This window comes from Harmonia axyridis, chromosome 1, assembly GCF_914767665.1.
Source record: "Harmonia axyridis chromosome 1, icHarAxyr1.1, whole genome shotgun sequence".
Classification (NCBI taxonomy): domain Eukaryota; kingdom Metazoa; phylum Arthropoda; class Insecta; order Coleoptera; family Coccinellidae; genus Harmonia; species Harmonia axyridis.
In genome coordinates this window covers 29,646,807-29,671,115 of record NC_059501.1, presented here as the reverse complement: position 1 = coordinate 29,671,115, position 24,309 = coordinate 29,646,807, and the positions used below count along the sequence as shown (strand labels likewise).

Genomic DNA, 24,309 nt, shown 5'->3' with positions numbered 1-24,309 from the left:
CGTTTTCAAATGGCCACCCTGTATGTACTATTCTATACAGGAATTGAAATTTACCGTTTTTCGATTTTACATAAATTTTATAGGTTGTTTGGAAAAATCTAATGACTCCGAAATGAATGAATTTATTTAAATGAGATTTTGAAAGTGAATCCTAGAAGAATGGTGGTAAGACGTAAGTACTGACCTTTCGATAATCGTTGAGAACTCCACTGGGAGTTCAAAATGAGACAATTCATTGATTACTCATTCAAACGTTAATATCGGGCCTATTCCAAATGGTATACCATGTATTTTATTTTTTGATTAGGTAGCAAATTTCGTAATCTTCAAAGTATTATCTACAAATTGAGAAAATAAAATATAGGGTGTGCCATTTGGAATAATTCCAATATTAACGTTTGAATGAATTTTAAACAACCAGTAGAGTTCTCAATAATTATCAGTCAGTTCTCAATAAGTATCAGTCAGTACTAACCTCCGTTCTTCTAGTATTCACTTTCAAAATCTTATTCAAATGAATTTATTCATTTAGAAGTTATTAGATTTTCCAAAGACCTTTCAATATATGAAAAATCAAAATATATTGAAAATGGTTAAGTTTTAAGCATATAAAACTTGGGTTCATTCATTGCATGCAATCTGAAAGCCCAATAATATTGTTCCATAAGAAACACCATGTGTTTTGTAGTTTGAACATTTTTTGTACACCCTGTGTATTTCAAAACAATTTGTGAATGTAGCTCTAATGCAGCCTAATGACACTGTCAAAAAAAATTCGAAAAGTTCATCGATTTATTGCTATAGAGCGTCGCGTCAATGATGGAACACCCTGTATACAGAGTGGCCACTTTTTCAATGGGATTGTATTGTTACTTTTAAACCATAAGAGTTAGAAGGTCGGTAAATGGAGGAAAAGTTGCATGCATAGAAGCATTATCAAGCAGTTCAAACAAATCGAGATTATCAGGGCCGGTTATTGAGATATCATAGAAAAGTAAATTTTGTCATTTCGATTTTTCTTTTTTTCCCAATTTATTTCAAATATTATGAAAAAATGTTACGGGAATATTTTATTCGACAGTAAAATATCCTCAATTTGACGTAATCAGATTTCGTATCCACCCTGAAATCACCTGAAAATCAACTTTGAATGACATTGTATGATATATCGTTGAATTCAGCGTTAGAAGTTATTTCGAAAAGTGTCATAAAATATGCAGGTCCGTATTGAAAAAAATGAGGTTGAGGGTGTATACGAAATCTGATTACGTCAAATTGAGGATAATTTACTGTCGAATAAAAAATTCCTGTAACATTTTTTGATAGTATTTGAAATAAATTGGGAAAAAAAGAAAAATCATAATGACAAAATCTACTTTTCTTATGATATCTCAATAACCGGCCCTGATAATCCCGATTTGTTTGAACTGCTTGATAATGCTTCTATGCATGCAACTTTATCTCCATTAAAAGTTACCAATACAATCCCATTAAAAAAGTGGCCACTCTGTGTATTCTAACAAGCTTCGTTTTAGAGATACCGGTTGTTAAAGTTTGAAAAAAAAACTATCAGTTTTTAACTTATAACTCTAGTATTATTACATTCATTGTTTTGATCCTTGAGGTATTGATGTCTTGGTAATGTCATGTTTCGAATTAAGTGTCTCTTGCCAAAATTATCCAGTGGCGTAGATAAAGGGATCCTTTTCTCATTGAAAACCTACACCTCTGTCGTTTTTTCCAAAAAAATGTTTCATTTCTGAAATGAACAGAGCTTCACTAAAAAAAAGGTCTGTTGAATCTTTTTCATAGAATGTACCATTTTTGAGATAATCGAGTACAAAGCGAATACTAACTACTAACTAACTGTAAACTGTATCTCTGAAACGAAGCTTGTTAGGATATATGTTTATGGGAATTTTTTCATGAAAAGAGTTCTTCTATCCGCTGCCAAAGTTATTGCTCTAGAATCTGGACTATCCTGTATATTTAGACTTGATCAAGACAAGTTCATTTAGTCGAATAAAGATGAATTAATCTGAGTACAGAAAATATTGGAAATTTACAGCTACACTGTTAAATGTATACAAACTAAGATATAGATAGGCATAAACACTAAAATAGTTATTTATAATACAAGTGCAGAAGGCATTGATATTCTTCCACGAGTTCAAAATTCAAAAACGAGCCACGAAGTGGCGAGTTTTGGAATGAACGAGTGGTAGAATGTGCCTTCTGTACGAGTATTATACATTATTTTCTCTAATTCATTGCATTTTCATTGAAATTAATGAAATATTTCCATAAATATATTTTAGTGATTTTTGCATTGAAAAATGTTGGTTGGCAGAACTGATTTCTTTAAGGCAAATTGATGAATTGACAGATAAAGCCGTGGCGGAAAGTTCGGATAACCAACATAGAATAATAAAATATAACCATGAAAACTGTGCGTTTCTGATATATTCTCGCACGATTTTGTTCTACAAGATGTGGAAGAATGAACGGAATAACCACAGAATTAGAGAAAATCTATTATAATATTGCAATCAAATTTGATAGCTATTGTAAAATTTTTAATTTGAGATTCCAAAATTGATATAATTTTTTTTTGCAGTGGTGGCGCGATGGCATACTCATGCCCACGCGACCTGGACGGGTTTTTGCCTCATATGGCGAAAAATGATACCCGTTTGAGGCAGCAAGTGGGTGCGGATCTCTTGACTTATCTCGCTGATCTTTCTAACCCAATCGTATGTCAGGACATCGGACAGTTAGTTGATGGGCTCATTCCATGGATGCAGAGCAGCAATTTCAAGGTTAGTATTTTACTGTCGTGTAATTGCTTAATTTCATGGTGTTGCTTGGCATCCTAATGAAATTATAGTTAATTCTTCATTGTTACCGATGAAATAATTATCGATTCTCAAGTAGTTCTAAGTGACATAAATCGATTTGTTGGTGTGGTGGTTCGTTTTTTCTTAGTTTTGTTGTCGTCGTTAAAAGTTGAGGGTACTACACACCTTTGTCACCTTTGTTAATTAATTGAAACAATGTTGTCATGTCTTAAGGAATTAATGGTCACTAACTAAATCCAAAGATCATGTGGATATAAATATGAAATTACCCAGTCAGTTGTTTCTCTTTTTATTTTAAATCTAAAGGGTTTTAGTAAATGCGCAAAATAGTATGGACAGTTTCTGAGGAACAGTTAGCAACAGCAAACTTTCCTTTTTTTTTTACTTTTTCTGTATGACCCATACCCATGAGATCCACATAGCCAATTGGTCATAAAAGGAAATGAATAATGATATGTTAACAACCTGTTGTGCTTTTTTTGCTCATTCATTAAAACTCTTGAAATATACAATTTGTTCAACACCTTCCTACTTTTTGATGAAACCAAAGCTGGCAGAAACAGTAACAGATACTCTACCTGTTATAGTATATATTCTCTCTGCTAGAGTATAATTGTCGTAAGTAATTGCACAAGTGCATCAAAATTACCGATAATTTTGCATGACAGCGTGTTGTCATAAAAACTGCATGAGTTCATTTCCATTTACAAAAGTAAAATATGAATTTCTATTTCCAATAAATATAAGAAATAATAAAACCAAAAACCCTAATGAGATGAAAAAATATTTCCAATCAAAAATCTGCACAACATGGAGAAAATAGGAAAAAAATTTTCAATTATAATAATTGATGAAACAAACGACATTCTGCATATGCAAAAACCAAATAAAAACATATTTCAAAAAGATTTTTGCAAGGTAAAAACAACGTTTCACAAATAAAATAAGCCAATCTAACATAATAAAAATAACGAAAGCAACTAAAGAAAATTCTGTCATTAAAAAACCAGTCGTCATTTCTATAAAAACCAGAACAGACGATATTCTGAATATAAAAAGTTATTAAAATGTTTGGTAGTTGGCTGCAGGACTAATAATGTTGTTGTTTGTTTGGTAGTCCCGCATCTGACGATCAGAAACATAATAAATTCTGTTTTATCTTACAAATTCCAGTTTTCTTCTCTGCAAAAATCGAATAAACACATTCTCATTATAACTGTAATCAACATGACAAAAATAGTGAAAACAAGACTATAAAATTAAGCATATCACGAAAATTAAAAGAAAAACACCCTACATTTCTATAATAATCATATTTGTTGAGGGTGCAGCTATACTGAAAGCATTTACTCTTGGTTGGAAGTTATTTCGGCTCTAAAACTATGAATATTTCTTCGAGGCTTGGAGGGTAATTACCCCCTTTACCGATAACGTTGAGTTTGATTTACTCTTTACGTACGACATGGAGTCCTTTTGATGTCTTCTGCGAACTGCCTGTGAACTAAGAGATTTTCTCAAAATAGAAATTCGCTAGAGTAAGATACTCGCTTCCTAATAATTATTTTTGCTTGACCTCTCGTGAAACATCATTTTGTCCTGTGTACAAATGGCCTTCTTGATGACACCAACGAATGTTTTTAGTTTTGTTTATTCCACGTCACGCTGTCGCCAGGCAACCAGAGAAATGCACAGAGTTTTTAATTTCGAAAATGTCCCCAGTACCCAAATAGACTAGCGTATATTTAGATCCCTGTAAAATCACTTCAGTATGACCGTATGAGCCAGTCGTTTCTTGTGACTCAAAGTGTCGTTATCTTGTGTTTTTTTTTTGGCTTACGGCGTTGTTGGTAATGTACGTAAAGATGGTCTCTTTATGTAACATTTTATTGGAGAGGTCGTAAGAGTTGTTATGCGGCCTGACATGTACTTTATTTTTCGATTCATCCTGCATGCTTTGCTAAATGGTATTTCATGTTTTGAAAATGGAAAATTCTACCAGGATTTAGTATTTTCACATTTCGTCGTTTTCTCTTATCTAGAGTAGAATGTTAACTTTTGAAAGGGAGCTTAAATTTGCTGATCCGAAATATAAACAAATTTAAGTGAAATTTATTTTCAGCGGAATTCTGTGATGTAGCATTCTTTCAGGTTGCAGGATTCATCCGTTCGATGTGACCAAAAGCTTTTATCATAGATTTCTATGAAAAAAGTTGGAGTTTCCCCTGATAGTTATCCATTGTGAATTAAGAATTTAATATTCGGATGGTAATGGATCGCAAAATTTTTCAATTGAAAAATTAATATTTCATATAACAAGATTCATTTAACTAAGAGTTGTAACGAATGGAAATATTTTAAATTCAGGAATTACTTTGTTGTTCAGAGTACAAAAATATCATTACCTGCGATTCAGTGATGTAATTATGTTTTTTTTTTATGAATCATTAACTACCTTTGTACCGTTGTACTTAGCGGCTTAATAGGTTTTATGTCCTTTTTGTAGTATTTTTGTTCATCCTTACTATCGAAAGCTTCTATAGGGTGTTTCACAAATAACTGTATGAGGTGTCCCAAATTCCCGTTATCTAGAGTGAAGGGAAAAGTTATCATAACTTCTTTATTACTGGTGCTATAAACATGTAACAAAACATTCTACAGGCACTCTTTCAAGTATCAGCAATTGGTATAATCATTTGTTTTTATTGCAATTGGGGTTATAACACAAACTTGTGTCCTGAATGTAAACCATAAAAATTTCTATAACAAGTAAGATCATTTTCTTTCTTTTTCAATAATATAAAACATGATATATAAACAGCTTATCAAACTATAAAAATCATCAAAAGTTTCACTTTCACACAGCAAATCAACCAGATGGAAAGTTTTGATAATCTGTGAACTTTATAAGATAATTTAAATATTCAGTAGCCACCGGATCTGAGACCGTTGGATTTTTTCTTTTTGTTACATTTAAAGAACAACATTTATCGATTTGAAAATGTTGAAAAATTTTATTGTGTTGAATCCGGAGACCTCGGTGGCAATAGAATATTTTAATTATATTAAGTTCACAGATTTTCATATACATATAAGCACTTAGTTGATAATAATAATCATAAAAAATATCTGGGATTGATTGAATGTTCCTCATAGCGGGGAGTGAGAAAACCGACAGCGAGGAGATTTTTCTATCCTACGCGTATTTACCATTTCAATTTTACATACACAATAATTTTTTAGCTAATGATACACAATATAGAATCCCCACAGAAGGATAAACCTGTGATTTGCAGAAACTGAAACTTTCGATTTTTATAGTTTGATAAGTAATTTATAAATCACGTATTTTTGAAAAGGGGAAAGAGCGATTGTATTTGTTTCAGAAATTTTTATGGTTTACATTTGAAAAAACAAAAGTTTGTACTACAACTTCAAAACTAATCGCAATAAAAACAAATTATCAGACCAATGTATTCTACTGCCTGTAGAATGTTTGTTTCATGTTTATAGCACCAAAAATAAAGTTATCAGAACTTTTCATTTCACACCATTTTCCAATTTTCACTTATAGCTTGAAAACAGTTGAATTTAGGAGGTTGCGATTTTCACCTACCAAATTCTCTCAAAAATCGAGCCCGATATAGTGTCACTCATTTTTTTATAGCACAAGGGAATTCTGAGATCCCTTACTAGACAACTAATTTGGGACACCCTATACAGTTATTCGTGAAACACCCTGTATATGAACCTGGTAATCCAAAAACTACTGAGGAATTCAAATTAAAAATTGAACTTCCAAATAAGAAGAATTGTCCCAGTGGATATCATGGCTATTGGAACACTCATACTTATAGGGTTTAATTTTATAGGTTTAAGCCGAAAAATTAATTCAAATTATTAATGGGATAGATTATATCGAGTGAAAATAATGAACCCTTGTTGAAATTGAAACTTTTTTCCTAAGGAATCATAATATAATAACAAATTATCGTAAATGATATCATTCATTCTATTTTGAAAGTCTTGCAGTTTAGTGATGAAACATTTATTATAGGTCAATAAATCGTATCTTATGATTAATCTCAAATATAGCCCTGACGCAATAATCCATTAGTGCAGCCCTCATTTAAATCTTCAATCACAAATATTTAGGTGTGTAAGAACAAAAAACAATTATTTCAAATATTCCTTTCTACCTGTAGGTAATTCCTTATTTTTTATAGTTATTTCGATGTATCGGGTGTCCCAAATTCGTTGTGAGGGAATCTCAGAACCTCTTCGAGCTAGAAAAATAGATTTTTGAGAGAATTAATTTGATGAAAATCGCAAAACTGTTTTCAAGTTTTAAGAGAAAATTGGAAAATGGTGTGAAAAAGAAAGTTTTCATAACTTCTTTATTGTTGGTGCTATTTACATAAAACAAAAACATTTTACAGGTCCTTTTTTCAGTAACATTAAATTTTTATTGCCATTAGCTTTAAAGTTATAATACAAACTTCTGTTTTTTAAATGTAAACTATAAGAATTTCTATAACAAATAAAATAGCATTTTCAAAAATATATAACATGATATATAAATTTCTTATCAAACTATAAAAATCATCAAGACTTTCAGTTTCACACGGCAAATCAACCAAGCGCCTATCTATGTATAGTAATCTGTGAACTTCAGATAATTGAAATATTCGGTGTCCACCAAGGTCTCCAGACCTTGACATCGCTGATTTTTTTCTCTGGTCACATTTAAAGAATATCAATTTGAAAATGTTGAAATCTAACGGTGTTAAATCCGGAGACCTTGGTGACCACCGAATATATTAATTATCTGAAGTTCATTATAGATATTAGATGTTCATGGAAAAGTAATCGTAATTTTGTGCTGAAAATTGCATGTTGGGGTATGAGACAATAATCTTTCCTTCTATAAAATATCTTCAGATCTCTACAACTTCCTGTTATACCGGAAACAGACTACTACTTCCTTTGTTCAAATAACACACCCAGTATATATTATTGCATCATTAGATAGCTTATTTGATGACAATTTCAGTAATATGCCATAACTTGGGTTAAAACTCAAGGGTTCATGAGTCAATGTGATTCTAATGAGAGAAATTTCGAGGTGGCGTCAAAATTTCAAAATAATGTGAGTCTATACCTTGGGTATAAACTCAATGGTTTATGAGTTAATGAGATTCTTATGAAAAAATGGTTGTGACGTGGAGTAGCATTCTTTTTCAAACATCTCTGCAAATTTATTATTTTTTTTTTTTCGATAAAACCTTTTCCATTTTCGATTCTGCCAATAGACTGTTTTCGGTTGCGGCCAAAAATGTACATCAGGATGTTTATGAGAAGGTCATAAACCGCAATTTGTGACTCTCGGAAAACACTGAAAGAGACTAAAATTCTATGCGTTTTGATAACTGAATTGGACATTTCATGAATTTCGATTAATTGTGCGTTGAGATTGTTGAGAACCGATAGACCAGTAGACATTTTCAAATTAATATGCTTGAAAACCCATTCATAAAATGTCCAATTTAGTTATCGAAACACCGAATTTGAATTGTTCTAAGTCCTGATCTTTTAATAAACACCCTGTACATTTTTGGTCCAAACCGAAAACAGTCTGGTACCTCGAAATAGTGGTACAAATAAGAGCAGTACCAATTGCCATCTATAAGTTGTTATGAATTGAAAACTGCATTCATCCGCTCAACGACACATTAGCTGTCCAGTCAAAATAATGACGTTTGTATTAATAAAAGAACGCCATGAATTACATCATCATTTCAGATGGTTACTTTGCTTGCATCAATCGAACAAAGCTACAAAGCTTGCGAACTATCGACTATAATCATATATGGTGGTGCATCTGATTCTGAAAATCATATATGGAAAAAGGAAAGGAGAACCAGAACCTGTAATAAAGAAATATATCCACAAGAATCTCTTTGTTATCCAGAACCCATATTCAAAGGCAAACATTTTCTTCAATGATTGAATGTTTATACTCAATGACATTAGATGTGTCACACCCAGAAGAAATAATTTCTTCAACTTGATTTTTGACTATATTTAAAACACATTTTTCATTAAACCATTTTAAGGTTTTTTTTATTGTAAAAATGATAAATCTTTTTGAATTCACAAACATTTTTTTTAATTAAATACATTCATCAGATTCTACTAACCCATAATTTAAAATTCGAAAATCCAAGGGTGAGTCGATATTCTGCATAAGACTAGAGAGGATTATTATTCAAAAAGTTGAACCTTAAATAGAATAGATCAATGAAACAAGGAAATTTCAACGTATACAACATTCTCATGCAAGGTTACCTCATTGAGGATTTATCAATGTACCATTCACGCATAATTGCAAGATAAGTAGCAGAGTTGGCACCTTTACCTGTTTTCAATCGTTGAAACTAATGATGATATTAAGCTGATTTAAAATGCAAGAGAAAATGTAAGAATAGGTAGTTGTTTCATTTATCATAATATGTAGGCAAGTGGCACATTGAAAGAACGACTGCTTGGAAATGAAATTACCCTTCTTTATGAACTTAGTATTCTAATAATGAAATAATACTATAATATTTTATTATATTATTATATTATATTATTATTTTACTATCCGGCAAGAAAGTCTCGCATATGTAATTTTGCCCAAATTCATTCGGTCAGTTTCTTATTTCAAACCACCATATTAAGTTAATACGATTAAAGGTGACTTCATTAAGGGATGTAATATATTGTATAGGATGATTCACCACAATGGCCTATTAGACGTTCATGGAAAACTAATCATAATTTTCTACTTCGCATGTTGAGGTTTGAGAGAATGATCTTCTTTCCTAAAATATTTTTAGGTTTTAACATTTTCCGGTTGTACCTACTACTTCTTTTTTTCAAATGGCACACCCAGTATATTTTTGCATGATTAGTTAGCTTATTTGATGACAATTTCAGCAATATGCCATAACTTGGGTTGAAACTCAACGGTTCATGAGTCAATGGGATTCTTATGAGAGAAATTTTGAGGTGGCGTCAAAATTTCAAAATAATGTGAGTCTATCGAGGACTCACATTATTTTGAATATTTCTGCAGAACAAGTTTTTTCGAAAAAACCTTTTTCATTTTCGATTATGAAAATGCAGATAGATAGAACCTTCATGTTTCTCTATAGTTAAAGCAATCAAGGATATTGAGTATTTCTTTTTCAACCTTCTTCAATCTTCCATAATTTTGTATGCTTCTGGTGATCAGCTCGAAATTCTGCAAGGAGCTAGAAAGGATACCACACACTTTATTAAGAAAAGTGCCCTTCTGTCTAATTGGCTGAATTTTTGATATGTTATAATCCAAGTCATTCCAAACAGAAAATTCAATAGGCAAAAGTTTTTCTATAGGTTTTGACGCTAGACGCTTACGAATACTCTCATTTGTTCTCCATTGTTAAACAATACAAAACGTTATCCTGGATAATCATCACTATTCTGAGTAATCAAGATGTGAACAGTCATTAATATGAGATACTATTAAAAGCATTTTTTTTTGGTGTTGTTGCATTTGGTCAATTATACAGTGTCTACCTTCTACTTACAATTTCTAAAGTTCAATTATTCGAAAATGGTTACAAATCGCCTCAGCGGTTTACAATCAAAAAATGTTTATGAATAATTTTTTCACACCTTATTATGTATACATCACACTCGAAAAAATATACAGTGTTCCTTTCAAAAGAAAGAAGTTCTCCAAAAAAAAAAAATATTTACTCACCCCATAAAAACACCCTTTATAACAATATCAGAAATGTAAAAGTGTAATAAAAAAATGTATTTTTTCTACATTCATGCAAAAAGCAAAACTTTATTGAGCTATATTAAGTGGAAAAAGAAGTTCTTTATTGCACTCATCTGTCATTCTACTTCAACGTGCTGTCATCATGACAAACATAAACGTTCAAACCCACTACATATTTATCAGATATGCTATGAGATTGGCAATACGTTTTAAACAGTTACATATTTTATATTATTTTGTATTAATGTTAGCAGCCAGAGATAAACAAACAATGCCTTCCCGAGTATAACTCCTTAATCAAAACTGATCCGATTTGTAACCGTCTACCTCCATAGAGCAAACTGTCTGTACTATGACCACACCTCATGATACATATTGTACATTTTCTGCTTTTTGCATGAACGTAGAAAAAATGTTGTATGCAACTCGTGCAAAAATTGTTTATTGCACTCGACGTGTCCAACTCGGCCTAACGGCCTCGTCGGACAATTTCCGTCAAGTGCAATAAACATTCACTTTTTGCACTTGTTGCATAAATAACTATTGACAACACACATTTGCGGGATTTTTTTTCTATTTTATCAACTCAACTTTGGAAGGATATATCTCCCTTGATAAGCATTTTGGGTCATAGATTATTCATCATACTATACCTATTTTTCAATGTAATATCACCCCAAGAAAGCTCGGTACACACTTCATTTCCAAGATATAAGTAAAGTGTTAAAGTTTTATTTTTATTAGCATTTTTTTTGTATTACTTTCGAAATACTGACCTCAATTAAGCAAAAATTGGTATTGAGAGGTTTTTTGAGGTGTCGAATTCGAACTTGATGTTTATATTGCTCTCATTCGTAGGAGGCGCCACCTACACCTTTTTTCCTTTTATGGAGATTCACATCTTTTTTGAGCGTAATTCTAGCACATTTTTCAGTAAAATAACCGATTACTCTATTATTTCTCAGTAGCAAACTTCTCTTGTTACAAGTCTCTATAAGCAACCGTTTTCTAAATATTTGGACTTGAAAATTTCTAGTCTGATGAAGTTTTTACCATTATTTTTCATTTTTCACAAAAATGCTTAGGAACTGAATTTGACGTTTGAGTAAGTAGTTTTGGCTTTTTGTAGTGGACGCCACCCATTCTATTACTGTTTCCACGTTTGAAAGTTATTAAAAAATGGAAATAAAAATGAAACTTGTAACACCTTGTGTCTTGGAAACGAAGCGTTTTCGGACATATAGAACATTTCTTATTAGAATATTGTGAGGAATCTTCCTTGTACTCTGTTAAAGTATTTTTGAATCACCCTGTATAACAGAATTATCATAAATGATTATATAAATTATTCCGATTATGACAACTTGATCTATTCACCAAATAAGATGTTGATTTTTTTTTTTTTAGAGAGAGAGAAATTGTCAAGTATCATCAAAGATCGTACATAATAATCAATGTCCATACTACGTTATCGTTATCAATTAGAAGGAACCGATGGTGGTTCCTTAAATACCTCCACCTTGAAATTGTCGAGCGTAAGCGGTATATAAATAGAATAATAACCAGTTACGAGATGTTTTTCATTTTGAAAATTGAAATCGCCTATAATTGTCAATTGCGACACGTCTGGTGATAACTATCGAAATTGCAAGAATCACAAGTTGATTCGAACAGATTTGAAGAATAATATAAAACGAAATATGATGTAATTTCTAATAATATAACTATATTATTTGGTTTCCTTTTATTTGATAATGAATTTCCATCAAGTAGGCATCGAATCCATCTGAAAGATTTGAAGAAAATTTAACAATAGCTCAGAATATTTTTTTCTTGTGAACTTCAACACCCTCTTAGGGATCGAGATAGAGGTATATAATATACATTTTTCCGAATCAGGACAACGAGGAGAATATCCCATTAAATTTTTAACGATTGAAACTGATACACCCTGTATTTCTGAATAGGGAAAAGAGCGATTTTATTTGTTATAGAAATTTTTATGGTGATATCAGGAGAATATTGTGATTGAACGGTAATATTCATTGACTTATTGACTAGGGCTAGCTACCTACTCGTGATGCAAAAATCCTTGAGTTTCCTATTCACGAATCTAAAATTTTTTTTCCTATGGATTTATCTCAAACGGTTGATTATACTATTGTTTATCCACTGCCCCACCTTCTAATATTACCTTCACCTTTTTTTTTCTTTGAAAAAATTATTACGAGCCTGCTGAGTTGTTTTCATGTCAAACTCGTAAATTCATGTTCCAACACAATAAAATATACATTGTGCATGTGGGTTCTAGCACGTCTTTAGCGCTTATTGCCTACGGAAATACACGAACGTCAACGGGTTCCATGCCCAAAGAAGTTGATTCGTGTTGCACAAAAATTTTAGCAGCTATTTCTCAAACTTGTATTATAACGTTGATGATTCGTTTGACCGTTTTTGAGTTATATTCATATGAATGTGTCTTCGATTACTCTATTCACCATAAGCCTTCTTAACATTTCAAACGCTTAGGTTTGCAAAATTTAGTACAAATTCTTGGTTCAATATCTTTATTCGCATAAAAAACTGAAACTGCGCGTGAGTTCAGAGGTCTAAAATGATTAAAATAATTTTGATAGTACTTTTAAGCGGGTCTTTTGAATTCATACATTCCTGATACGTTGTTTGCAGATTTACAGAATGTACATATGAAAGGTATCATATTATGTAGAGTGAAGGCATCACATTTTAAAACAACCATAAAATGAAAAACGAACTATTTTGCTGAAATGAATATTTTTCAAGCGAAATATTACCATTACATATAGATTTTCTATATACAATGATATTACCCATAATGTTTTTGGAGCTATACTCATTGAATACTTTTTGATTCGTAGAAAAGAAGGGTTAGAGCAGGTTCACATGACAAGCGCTCACCGCGCATTTGCATGTGTACGCTTTGAATAAAATGCATGTACAGGTTGGGCAAATAAGCGAAGTAAGCGGCTATATCTCACATATATGTGAGCGCCCCCTATCGAAAGCAGCAAAAACAAATTTATCATGAGTATATTTTGTCCTCAATCAACAAGATATTATCTTTCAGACGAGATCTAATTTGCTCAAAAATGTTGAGCCAAACTGAAGTTACAGGCATTTCAGTCAGTCAGATTTTTCCCTTTCCCCTACCCTTATTTGATGTCGTAAAATCGAAAGTGACGATTCAAAATGATAGCGAATTTTCCAAGGATTACAGTGATGATATCTTTTCTTCAACTTCATATGAAACATTTTCGAGTAAAATTCATTTTTCTACTTGACGGTAGCTATTACGCCCCCTAGCGGTAGAGGTATGAACTTCAAAACAATTTTCAGTGTGTTTTCTTGTACACTTTAGTGGTAAAATTTTTTACCGCAAGTCTCTACGATGAGTGGATCCTGAGATATAGCCGCTTACCTCGCTTATTTGCCCACCCTGTACATACTTGTAAACGCCCGTTGAGTGTTTGTAATGAGAACCTACGCTAACTCCTTCATATTCTACAATAGAACATTTTTATTAGATTTTTTCAATGTTCTGGATTATTCTGTGATGTACGAAGTGTGAAGTTTACTATGTTTTTCTCATAGAGTTTGAATATCAACTAATCAAATATTTTGAAGAAATATTTGAAATATATCCTATAATATAAATGGAGAGAATGAGGTCATGTGGAATTGCGGAATTTGCAGTTTTTTTTGGGTTGTCTCACTCCTAATTTTAAGTGCTTGTTTCTAAAAAAGGTTATTTTAATAGATATTTTCGCGCTTTTCGATCAAGATACATATTTCCAAGATATTTTCAAGTGACATTTAAGTAACGATAAGTTTCTTTTTTAAGCAAATGGTTAAATCTCCAGAAGATTTAAAGCTCGAACGAGAATTAGGAATTCAATATCTTCTAACAGTGAGTCTTGTAATTAACTGAAAGAGGTCTTGTTTCGTAAATGAAGCAATCTTCCAAATGTCATTTGATTTATTAGGTATCATTACAATTTTATTTTATTTTATAAATCCTTATGTACGTGTACGTCTAAAATTGTGATTGATTTGATCGGTATTATTTATAGAAATATAACTTATATTATATAAACGAAGAAGATATAAGCATAGGTTTGCTAGTCTTCAAATTCAAATTTGTGATACTTTGAGACAATTGAATTGATACAATAGCAGAGTTTATTATTTCAGAAGGGGGTTTCAAATAACAAAAAGATAAAGAAATTTAGGTTAGTTAGATTTCTGCTTCAACAGTAAAGTAGAATTAAACACAATTCAACTCAAAAAGAGCAAACTTGAAGTGAATGTTTTCTGACTTCTATGCTTCTTTATATTCTCTTATTTTTGTAACTTTTACGCCCTATATCTTTTTTCAAATTTTATTTGGGCATATTTGGTTCTATCGCCATATTTTGGTCTAATGGACTTGTTATTTATTTAGCTTATTATATCCAAAAGGCAGTAAATTATAGGTGTAAACAGGTAACGAATACCGATGATGTGATAATGAGTAGACAGCGGATAGAGAGAGGACTCTACTCAACAAAAAGGCGTGACGAACGAAGTTTACACCTCGTGACCAAAAGCAGAGCCTAACCCTAAGTCTATAGATCACATAGGTTATCTCATAATCTTATTTAAAGAGTGGGGGTACGCGTTAGACAGATTGCCTTGTAACTTTCAACCAATCAGCGTCAATCATTCGTGACGTCACCCGGTATCCCCATTCAAGTTGAAAGTTACGAGACAACCTGTATAATCTAAAGCTAAAGACCTTGGGTCCAACGAACCGATATTTTGATTGGTCTTGGTTGGACATATTGAACCAATCGAAACTTAAGATCAAAATTCAACCATTTTTATCCTCAAACTCGTTGTCACTCTGTCTTTTTCTCTTTAATGTTGGAGATGGAGTCAATGCTCCGTAATGCGCAAAAACGCATCTATGTATTATTAGATCATTAGGTGGAACCAAAAGAGCACAAAAAATCTAATTAACAATTACAATTGTTTCTGAACTTATCAATAGAAAGAAAAAAATGGCTCGAAGCTTTTACAGGACTATGAAAGTGTTGTTGAATATTGTTGATACAAATTCTAAAAGTTGAATTTGTATTGCGGGGTGTATTAAAATTTAACAAAGATAGCAGATACTTCGATTCCATTGACCTTTAATTAATTTGAAAGCAAATATCGCACCTGAAATTTGTTTTCCCTTGCTCAAACTCACGAAGATTAATTCAACAAGTGAAAAGTTCTGGTCTAGGATATATTTTTCATTAACTGTATTCCAAACTAAATCACAGTATTCGAATTGAGTATGTATTCAACAGGAACTGATTAGTTATTTCTGGTACGATTTCCATGAATTGGATATGGGGAGAGGGCTTAAGGGTGGGGTTTTAGCAGACCTAACGAAATTTCATAAAACGAAATGTGATGACACAAAAATTAATCAAAATCAATTGGAATTGGAGGCCAAATGACATTTTGCCCGACTATCTTTTTTTTTATATTTTAGTGGAATGCTTGAATTTGCTTTCATTCCATGTTGCGCCTCTTATAAAATAATTCCAATGAAATTTATTAGGATATTATTCTAATCTATATATTTTTTTTCAGGTATCTAGTAATGGCATAGAGGTTATGACCTATCTGATCGACAGACTTGGCACAGACTTCAGACCATACTTGCAGACGGTTTTGCCAAATGTTATCGATAGATTGGGCGACGCCAAAGACACAGTTCGAGAGAAATCTCAACTTCTTATTTTGAAACTATTAGAAAGAAACGTGATATCTCCACAACATTTATTAGAAAAGTTGAATCCTTGTTTTTCGCACAAGAATGCCAAAATTAGAGAAGAAGTTTTAAGGTGTCTTGTGAATACCTTAAATGAGTAAGTATACAAAGAAATGTACTTAACTATATGGTAGTTATTGTTTCAAAATCGAGAATTATGCAGTGAATACAAAATTAGAATATGTAGCACATTTATTTTAGCAATGGCATGAAGTCAGCGATCGAAGAAAAATGCCAGGTTATCGAAAACAATCATATTTTGCTTAAAACACAAATTTTGAGATTCTATTCTGAACGTTGAATTCTATACTGGAAGAATAATTATGATACATTCAAATTCTTATGAAATCAATATTTTCTATGAATGCTGATAGGTATGCTGAGTATAGTAGATGAAAATTAAATGGGAGACAACAAAAGCAATCTTTGATATGAATTGAATAAAAACGCACAATCAGAATTAATACGTAGACAACATCACAAAGAGTTGACAACACAAACTTTAGAAATTGTTTTGTTTTATGTGCGTTTTCAAAGTGGATACTGCACACCTCGGCTCGGATTAAATACCTGAGAAGTCGTGCCATTGTTAAAATAAAAATATTATATATATAGTATATAAATATCCTATAGTCTCATACACAATTTGGGATTAAAATTAATTTAAGAATAGTTTGTATTTCAACTTGAAAGTTGTTTTGTCTGATTAAAATATTTAAGAGTGAATACCTTAATTGAATTTGATCAACTTATTACTTTATTTTTTTTATTATGTGTATGTTTCAGACATGGAACCCATTCCTTAACTTTGAATAAATTCATACCCGATATAGTGAAGCTATTATCGGATCCTACAGCCACTGTGAGAGATACAGCATTCCAAACTTTAGTTGATTTATACAAACACGTTGGTGAAAAATTACGAGTAGATTTGCAGAGGCGAAATCTGGTTCCTGCCTCAAAGTGGCCAACATTGTGTGCTAGATTCGATGAAGTTAAATGTAGTGGAGAACTTATGATAACTGCTTCTAAAAGTATTGAAAGTGAGTGATATAATGAAATTTAATGATGTGCTCGAGTAATAAACACAGATAAAGGGATATACACAATTCTTAAGTGTTCCACACATAATTGCTTGGACGTTGTCAGATTGTAATATATTTTCAAATCCACAAGAACCCCAAATCATTAATCCAAATATTTCTATCCAATTTGTGTTCTTTTGTTTTAGTGGATGAAGTTGATAGGGTAGGATTCTCAACACCTATTGCAGCTCCCATCAAAAAAGCTCCATTGGGTAGTTCTGTGAAACGTAGTCTAATTTCATCATCCAGTGCAAACTCAGCTGGTGCTGTAGATGAAGAAACATTTATTCGTTCTTTTGATGACGTACCAACAGTTCAGATATTTTCTGCAAGAGAAGTGACGGAAATTTTGAGGAATATTCTAGAAACAATATCTGATTCCAATAAAGAATGGAATAAGAGACAAGATGCAGTAAGTAGTCAAGAATAAGTGATAAATTGATTAATACTAAGGGGTAAATGTTTTGTCTTGCAGTTGAAAAAAATTCGTTCTCTAGTCAAAGCGGGTGCAACCAGTCACGATGAATTCTACACAGGTCTCAAACAATTAGAAATCCCTTTACAATCAACATTGAAAGATTTGAGGTCCCAAGTAGTTCGAGAAGCATGTATCTCCATTGCATATTTAGTTCAAAATATTGGAAATAAATTTGATAAGGCTACTGAACTTTTGATGCCTCCTCTTTTGAACCTCATACAGAATTCTGCAAAGGTATGTATCATATTATATATTTAAGGCTTAAGAACCTAGATCTGTTTATTTATTTCAATGTTTTTATCAGGTCTATTGTGATGAATTCAAATAAACTTACTGCAATTCTATTCTTAGTTTAAAAAAAATATTGATTGAGTGAAGAGAGTATTATTTTTGATATCTTTTTTCTATTATAGGTTATGGCCACAGCTGGAATTGTTACAATTCGGTTCATCATCCAGAGCTCTCATAATTCACGATTAATTCCAATTTTCACTTCCAATGCAGTTAACTCTAAAAGTAAAGATATTAGACGGAGTTGCTGTGAATTCTTAGAACATATCCTAACAAATTGGCCATCAAATTCTCTTGAAAGACATATTGGGCTCCTGCAGGAAGCTCTCAAAAAAGGAATTGCTGATGCAGATCCAGAAGCTAGAGTATTCTCCCGAAAGTAAGAATATAATATAAACTGACACTAATGTAAAAAAAACATTCTGTAACAGATGGAAAATTTAAGTAATTCCAATATACACCTAAAACATTTCAAAATCAAACAGTCAAAATCAAGATAAATCATAATGTGTTTTACGTATATATAATATTATTCTCTCAATCACATTCTATTTGAGTTATGAGGCACTCGGCAAAGAGTTAGTAGAATTGATTTTGACTTCAAATTCTTCATAAGTGAGACCGGACCTAAAATTATAGCCAGCGTTTTCTCTGGATCAAGCGCCCAAAAACGAAATAAGAAACTTGCATAGCACAAAAACTGATCATTTACTGAACTCACTATGTGAAATATGCTTATGTGCTTAATATGGTTTTATGTGTTTTAATATGATGTTCTTATTTTGATAATTTTTAATGTACTCTTTTGAATAATTTTCAGGAAATGAAATTGTTTGATGTAGTAAAATTAATTTATTATTTTCTCTATAGGGCTTTTTATGGTTTTCGTGAACATTTTCCTGACCAAGCTGAAGTTTTACTACAGTCTTTGGAAGTCAGTTATAGGAGACAACTGCAAGGGGAACCCTCGGTATCTGCTAGTTCTTCTCATAATAATCTAAGCAGTGCATTCAAACCACCCAGGCAGTATTCTCGACCTACTCCAAGTACAGCAGGTATGATTATTGTCTCTTCCGAATTACTCGCTGCCAGTCATTAAATTTACTGTTTGAGGGTTAGAAATGAATCTCTAAATAAATTTTAAAAAATTATTCGGTTAAAGTTATTAATTACTGTACACTGTTGGTCAGTTTATGGGATCCTGCAATTGCTTAATTGTTCTAAATTTTTTATCTATATAAAAATACTGTTGTCTTCCAAATAATTCAATTGGAATTATCTTCAATTATCCAATGTCTAATACATTTTTGATTAAAAAAATTCTAATTGATTTTAAACATTGATGATAAATCAATGTAACCAGTAGGTAAAATATGTACCAATATATTGCAACGCAATGAGATATTACTATCAACCAGAGATACCAACGAGATGGTCAACCTCGAATTTTCCTCAAAACTTCTCTCCTAGCCTTCGCAACAGTACGTTATAGGTGGCGCTATAGTCGGGAGAAATCAGTAGCGGGGGTTTTTCGAATTTTTGTTATTTATTGGAACTTCCAATATTCTGTACTATTGCCAACAAGGTGAAAAAAGTCTCTTTTTTAATATTTAAGAATTTTTTTTAGCCTGAAACGATCAAATAGTTAAAAAAAAACACAAGAATTTTGTTCTCATGTGATACTTGAATAATTCAATTAAAAATCAGAAATAATATAACTTTGCATTTTGAGGACTTATATTTCAGAATAATTAAATAAATATAATCTAAAATTAATATTTACTAAACATTTAGTTTTAAAATTTTTATTATAATTAATGAATATGTGAATATTAGGATGTATCTATATTGAAATAAATTACATAACATTATTTTAATAGCCTCACTTTCAACGCGAGTTCTTAATTACAATATTAATTTTTCACAATGTTATTATTGTCTTCAAGAACCCCTGAAGAAGTATTGAATATATCGAAATGCTTCTGGTAGAATAAAGAGTACATTATTTACTCCTTGAACCTAGAATCGATAAAACCTTATCAATAAATATAAACAGGGTGGGCTAAGGTTAATGGTACCCTAGACGGAAAATAAGTTGAAAAAGCACATGTTTCCACTTCGCCTTTGCAGTAGTGTACTTGTACTTTTTTTTAATGTGGTTTCCCCCGTAGACCTATTCTAAAAAGGTTGTAGCACCTTGGACTCCTCTTAAAAATGGAAAGAGCAAGTATTTTGTCTTCTAGTATCCTTTTTTTGCGTTAAAATTTTTACTGCTACAATTTCTGATATGTGAAATCACGAAATTTGTAATAACTGATAGCATGTCCTTAAAAAACCTTTCTCTAATTCTGTGGTTATTCCGTTCATTCTTCCACATCTTGTAGAACAAAATCGTGCGAGAATATATCAGAAACGCACAGTTTTCGTGGTTATATTTCATTATTATATGTTGGTACTCCGAACTCTCCGCCACGGCTTTATCTGTCAATTCATCAATTTGCCTTAAAGAAATCAGTTCTGCCAACCAACATTTTTCAATGCAAAAATCACTAAATGATATTCATGGAAATATTTCATTAATTTCAATAAGAATGCAATGAATTAGAGAAAATAATGTATAATACTCGAACAGAAGGCTCTTTCTACCACTCGTTCATTCAAAAACTCGCCACTTCGTGGCTCGTTTTTGAATTTTGAACTCGTGAAAGAATATCAATGCCTTCTGCACTTGTATTATAAATAACTATTGTACCACTCTTTCATCAAATGAACTAAAAATCAAAAATATTATTATTATTAATCAGTTATATTTATTGTGTGATTCCTACTTCGACACAAAGATATTGGTTTTTTTTAGTTGGACCAATAAAGTCTATACCTGAATATAATAAAAAATAAATTATAATGATGACTTGGAAAAAAATTATTTCAGAAATAAACATAATAACTGATGGTGAAAACGGTCGACTACTAGATTTACCAGCATGTAACTTGTTAATCACAGCATCTTCCATATTTGCTGGAAGTGAATAGGAAATAACATGCAATCTTGAACAATATTGACTATTTCATTGTATCACAATTAAATCAATATATGAATATGTATATAACAATATATAATATTAAAGATTTGAAGAAAATTAAATTAGAAATGAATACAATACATGATGATGAAAATGTACCAGCATGTATCTCGTTAATTATAGCAGGCATATAATCTTTCACATTTGCTAGAAATGAATAGAGGAATTGGAATAATCCACTCATTCTATTCAATGGAAAATAATATGCAATCTTGCACAAAATTGACTACTTCATTAAACAACAATTGAAGCAAAACCTGAATATATCAAAAAATTTATGTCATTAAGCATTTGAATAAAATATGTTTGATATGAATAGAATACCTGATGATGACGATATTGGAGTACAAGATGCACCAGGATGTACCTTGTTCATCACAGTGGGCAGTATATATAAATAAATTACTCATCACAATGAATTGAAAATAATATCAATACCTGAAGATGGAGGGATTACCCAAACCATAGGAACCGAACTGCATCTCTCCTCACTTTCAATAATCTCAAGTCCATATAAGAATCACTGCTGAAATTTTTATGATTTCTTTCAATACTTCTGATACCTAATTTTTCTAACCAAAATTGACACATGCAAAAAAAATTAAATTTTAGTGAAGATATGCTTCTCATAAGTAATTTATTTCGAATGTGTTACTGAATAAAAAACTGTTTAATTACTTTTATTGATAAGATGGAAAATTAAACAAATTTCCGACTTTCATGTCTGAGGCCACATATTATATTTATTATTATATATGAGGTTTAAGGGAAATCGACTGATAGTACGTCTACGGTCTGAAGTAAAGAATTTATTATCATATATTATACAAAGTCTTCTATAGATAATTGAAGTGCAATTTTTCACTATTTTCTATAAAAGCCAATATTACCCAAAATTCAATTTGCAATTAAATCACAACTGGCATTAAGCCTTATTCTGTGACTTCAAATTGAATAGAGATTGAATATAAATACACCAGAATAGTTTCGAATTGGTATTCTGTAATTCGAGTTGAATTACTATAAATAGTATGTACGAATTACATTTGGGAAGAAGACTTGGATACAATTACCAAACGCGATAGAAATGAAACATTCCGATTTCTCATATTACGATCCTATTCGTTCATTTCTATTCGAGTTACAGAATAGGGCCCATTGTCATGTCATTGCGCATGTTTTTTCTTCATTTTTATTAGTCTTAACACGAAATTTCAAATTCCCCTAGAATTAGCTCCATCTGACAAAATCTTGCGGCGGGTACAACAAATACAAGCTTATACAATTTTCACAGGTTAGACAGAGATGATTATAGCGTTCTTAAATCGGACAAATTTTGAATGGAGGTTGACCTTGTTGTTATCTCTAGTACCAACCAAATACTTCTTGTTACTACTTGAAGCTTTCACGAAGCTAGGGATATTTGCTCGCCATAATATTGCTATTAATTCACGATGTTGCCGATGTGTCATTTTGATTGTAATTCAAATTTGACATATTTATTTCATTATTTCAAAATTGGTTTGGTAATTTTATTTTAATAGTTATAACGAGTTTTTTCGATCAGTTCTTTTCAGAACTAACAACGACAAAGAAATTTTAAGCATGATAATATTTTTACAACCAATTGTTGAAGTTGATTTTATGATAAAACTAGAAAAAAAAAACGATTTAAATAAATTGACCATATAAATATAATTTGCAATTATAATTTTTCATTCTTCAACATGATGCCTGGCTTGAATATATATATCCGTACATTCATTTATAAATTGTTTCCGAAAGAAAAAGTCTAGAAATCATCCCCTCTTTTTTCATTATATTCGCAATTAAAGCAATTTACCAGCTCTTCACGCAATCAGATTTATACCCTCATATTGAGGGTTGGATTATATAAATAATGTATTTTTCACTGGAAAATTTCGACATTTCTAAAGTATTTCATATTGCTATGCCGCTTCTTTTGGATTAAAAGGAAGCACCGAAAATCTATCTGCCAATGAGAGCAGTTCTGGGGGCTTGCAAAGAGTACCATCGCTGCCAAAGTCTTATAGACAACGTAGTAGCATACCAATCTATAGAGATAGTAGTAAGCATCACATCGATATTTTTATAACTTAGTTTTTAATTGCTCATTTTAGTTTTTGATTGCTCATCTTGTCACTTGCTGCTTATCAATTTAATTTAATTTCATGAAATTGTTTCTGAACCACAGGACACCATGTTTTAGTCATATATTCTTAATTTCTTATAATTTGTTAAGTAATTATTGATAAGCTTTTTATTTAATTAACAGATTCAGGAAGGAAGGGTCTGCGCAGTAATTCCGCTATTGATCTGCAAGCAGCTCAAAGGGCTAAGGCAAGAGCTCAATATGCCGCAATGGCTAGAAATAAAATAGCATCTGGTACAGCTAGTTTACGTAAGTGTTGTTAGTTTAGCTTTCTTCTTAGTTTTATCCTACAGATTAGTCCTCTAATTCTAATAAGTCATTGATTTAATAGATATCAATATAGTACATGAATTGAAGAATTCATTCAGATAAAAAAAAAATTTATAAGAATGAATACTGAAAATGAGTTTTGGTTTGGTTGCTTTATCCTTAATATTAAAAAATTCAAGGTTTTGGTTGCATGTAGATATTTACAGTATTATTTTTACCTTTTTGCCATTGATTAATTGTATAAGTAGCCATTAGTTTTCAGGGAGTTCTCCGTTCATTCACAATTGAATACCTTGAATTTGTTTGGTAATGGTTTGGTATAAAAATGTAACTCACAATAGCCAATATCGGCCAATGACCGATTTTGTCTAGAATGTGTTATGAAGATGGTTATTATAGGTACGATGCGTTTATAA

General features: G+C 31.4%; 1 protein-coding gene across 6 annotated transcripts in view; it reads left to right on the top strand.

The window, feature by feature from the left end:
- Positions 1-24,309, top strand: part of LOC123671229 (CLIP-associating protein) — a 45,015-nt gene that overhangs the window by 10,682 nt on the left and 10,024 nt on the right. For 3 of the 6 annotated variants that reach the window (XM_045604963.1, XM_045604964.1, XM_045604962.1), the window contains exons 2-9: positions 2,618-2,819; positions 16,333-16,610; positions 17,300-17,556; positions 17,745-18,010; positions 18,074-18,310; positions 18,490-18,746; positions 19,238-19,422; positions 23,747-23,872. In XM_045604963.1, the coding sequence (XP_045460919.1) occupies positions 2,628-2,819; positions 16,333-16,610; positions 17,300-17,556; positions 17,745-18,010; positions 18,074-18,310; positions 18,490-18,746; positions 19,238-19,422; positions 23,747-23,872 (1,798 nt within the window). In that variant the 5' untranslated portion in view covers positions 2,618-2,627. Of the gene's footprint in view, positions 1-2,617; positions 2,820-4,599; positions 4,711-14,500; positions 14,618-14,673; positions 14,694-16,332; positions 16,611-17,299; positions 17,557-17,744; positions 18,011-18,073; positions 18,311-18,489; positions 18,747-19,237; positions 19,423-23,746; positions 23,873-24,309 lie in introns of those variants that run through there. The other 3 variants (XM_045604966.1, XM_045604965.1, XM_045604967.1) reach the window with 3 other exon arrangements.